At 40.6% G+C, this 1,987-nt stretch overlaps 1 protein-coding gene across 2 annotated transcripts in view; it reads right to left on the bottom strand.

Annotated features, from left to right (window-relative positions):
* sec31a (SEC31 homolog A, COPII coat complex component) overlaps positions 1-1,987 on the bottom strand; it is a 64,572-nt gene that overhangs the window by 43,672 nt on the left and 18,913 nt on the right. For both annotated transcript variants that reach the window (XM_014029901.1, XM_014029902.1), the window contains exons 10-13: positions 1,636-1,788; positions 1,333-1,548; positions 1,189-1,263; positions 1,062-1,103 (exon numbers count right to left, since the gene is read on the bottom strand). In XM_014029901.1, the coding sequence (XP_013885355.1) occupies positions 1,062-1,103; positions 1,189-1,263; positions 1,333-1,548; positions 1,636-1,788 (486 nt within the window). The remainder of the gene's footprint in view (positions 1-1,061; positions 1,104-1,188; positions 1,264-1,332; positions 1,549-1,635; positions 1,789-1,987) is intronic.

Genomic DNA, 1,987 nt, shown 5'->3' with positions numbered 1-1,987 from the left:
CTTTAAATTACCCTACATATTTATGGTGCTGGCCGTGTGAGGCTTGCTAGCCAGCATATCATTTTCTTACACCTCTGACCGGGATGTTCCAGTGAAGCTTTTTTTTTTTTAACGAAACTACGAGCTGGAAAAAAGTATCGACCGAGTATCGAACTTTAGGATCGATACTCTCCGACCCAGGTTGGACATCGTTATTATCAAACTATCTACGTGGAAAATGAAAAGTAAACACTGCAGTCACTTTGAAAACATCATATACTGTACATATCTGATTTAAAACCACATACTGAAACGGCCTGGGTCAGATTTGAAAAAATCAGATTTGTCTCGTTCAGAATGTCATAAAAAAATCGGGTATGAGTCAGATGGGTCAAAAAAATCGGATTTGGGTCGGATGGGTCAAAAAAATCGGATTTGGGTCGGATTTGCCTGCAGTGTGAACGTAGCCATATTGACTGGTATAATCTATTGTTTAACTATTGTTATGTCTTGATTAAAATAGTTTAGATTCATGTCCGAATCATTTATCCAACACATAAAAAGAACCATTAATCAAACATTAGTTGAGTATTGGAGCCCTGTGATGGACTTGCGACCTGTCCAGGGTGTACCCCACCCCTCGCACTGTGACTGCTGGATATGGGCACCAGTGACCCACGCAACCCTGAAAAGGAAGAAGCGTGTACAGAAAATGGATGGATGGATGGATAGTTGAGTATTTTTGTTTCAGTGCCTGTGATTCAGCCACAGGCCAGTAGGGGGCGGGCCAGGCATTGAAGAAACGTGTATAAATACTTGAACTTCTGGTTTTGTTGTCATCGCTGGTTTCCTGCTTGCTTGAGAAGCATGAAACCATCGTTCAGATCCAGATTCTGGTGTTTGTATGGTCTTCATTCCTTCTACAATTCAGTTTATTTAACATTTGTGTGTTTATGTCTCGAATTCAGTTATTGAACACTGAGTTTTCTTACAATTATATTCTTTTCAGCCAGGGAATGTATTTCTCAAAGTACTGAAAAGCTCCTTTAAAGTTGTCTCTAAGAATAAATACTTTAACTTACCTTTGTAGCATTGGCAGGTTTTCCTTCTAAAGCAGCTGAAATCTGCAACATACGGACAAATGAATGTCTTTCAGATGTGGCAGACAATATTTAAAAGCTGAAGTAAAACACAGAAGCAGAAGATCACCTTCAAGGCCAGTTCCTGTTTGTTGTAGCCCAGAAGCTCCAGGTATCTACTGCGGATGTCAGTTCCAAAATTAGCCTGAAAAAAACAAAATAATAGTTTCAGTAAAAACTCTTGTTTTTCCAGAAGATGTCACAAAGTTTCTACCTTCAGGAAGGACCAAACAGTTTTTTCAGACTCATTCTCAGCTGCATCGATCTTCTCTTGGCAGAAGTCCACAAACTGTCGTGAGTTTAGAGTGGCCTGCAGCTGCTGGGAGCGCTGTACCAAGGCTGTTTCTGTAACAACCTGACTGATGTGCACAAGGTGGGATGTGGGCTGCTGACACTTCAGATTCTCTAATGACACCAGCTTCCCACCAAACTACAGGAAAAACAAAACACAAAAACATGTCAGGATCTAAAATCCTAATAGTTCTCCTCATTATATATAAAAAAAAATCTAACTCACAGCGAAGGAGGCTCCCACAGGTCTACAGATCCATTTAGGTGGTTTTTTCAGGGGGGTGACCACAGCTGGAGGGGCAGCAGTCTGAGGGAGCTGCAGTGGAGGTAACACCTGTCCAGTCCCAAAAGGATCCATATTCCCAAATGAGTTACTGATCTGAAACACAAAGTCCAGTCAAACCAGGTAACCCAGCAGAAGCTCAGAGGAAACAGGTTCACAGTTTTCAACATTTTCACAAACGTACAAACTAGGGGTGTAAGAAAATATCGATACACTGAAATATCACGATATTTCATTTCCCGATACTGTATCGATATTCTAAAGCCCTGTATCTATTTTTTATTAAGGTTTAAAA

This window comes from Austrofundulus limnaeus, unplaced genomic scaffold, assembly GCF_001266775.1.
Source record: "Austrofundulus limnaeus strain Quisiro unplaced genomic scaffold, Austrofundulus_limnaeus-1.0 Scaffold969, whole genome shotgun sequence".
Lineage (NCBI taxonomy): Eukaryota > Metazoa > Chordata > Actinopteri > Cyprinodontiformes > Rivulidae > Austrofundulus > Austrofundulus limnaeus.
Note: the sequence above shows the minus strand (reverse complement) of the source record. Positions and strands in the feature narration are given on the sequence as shown.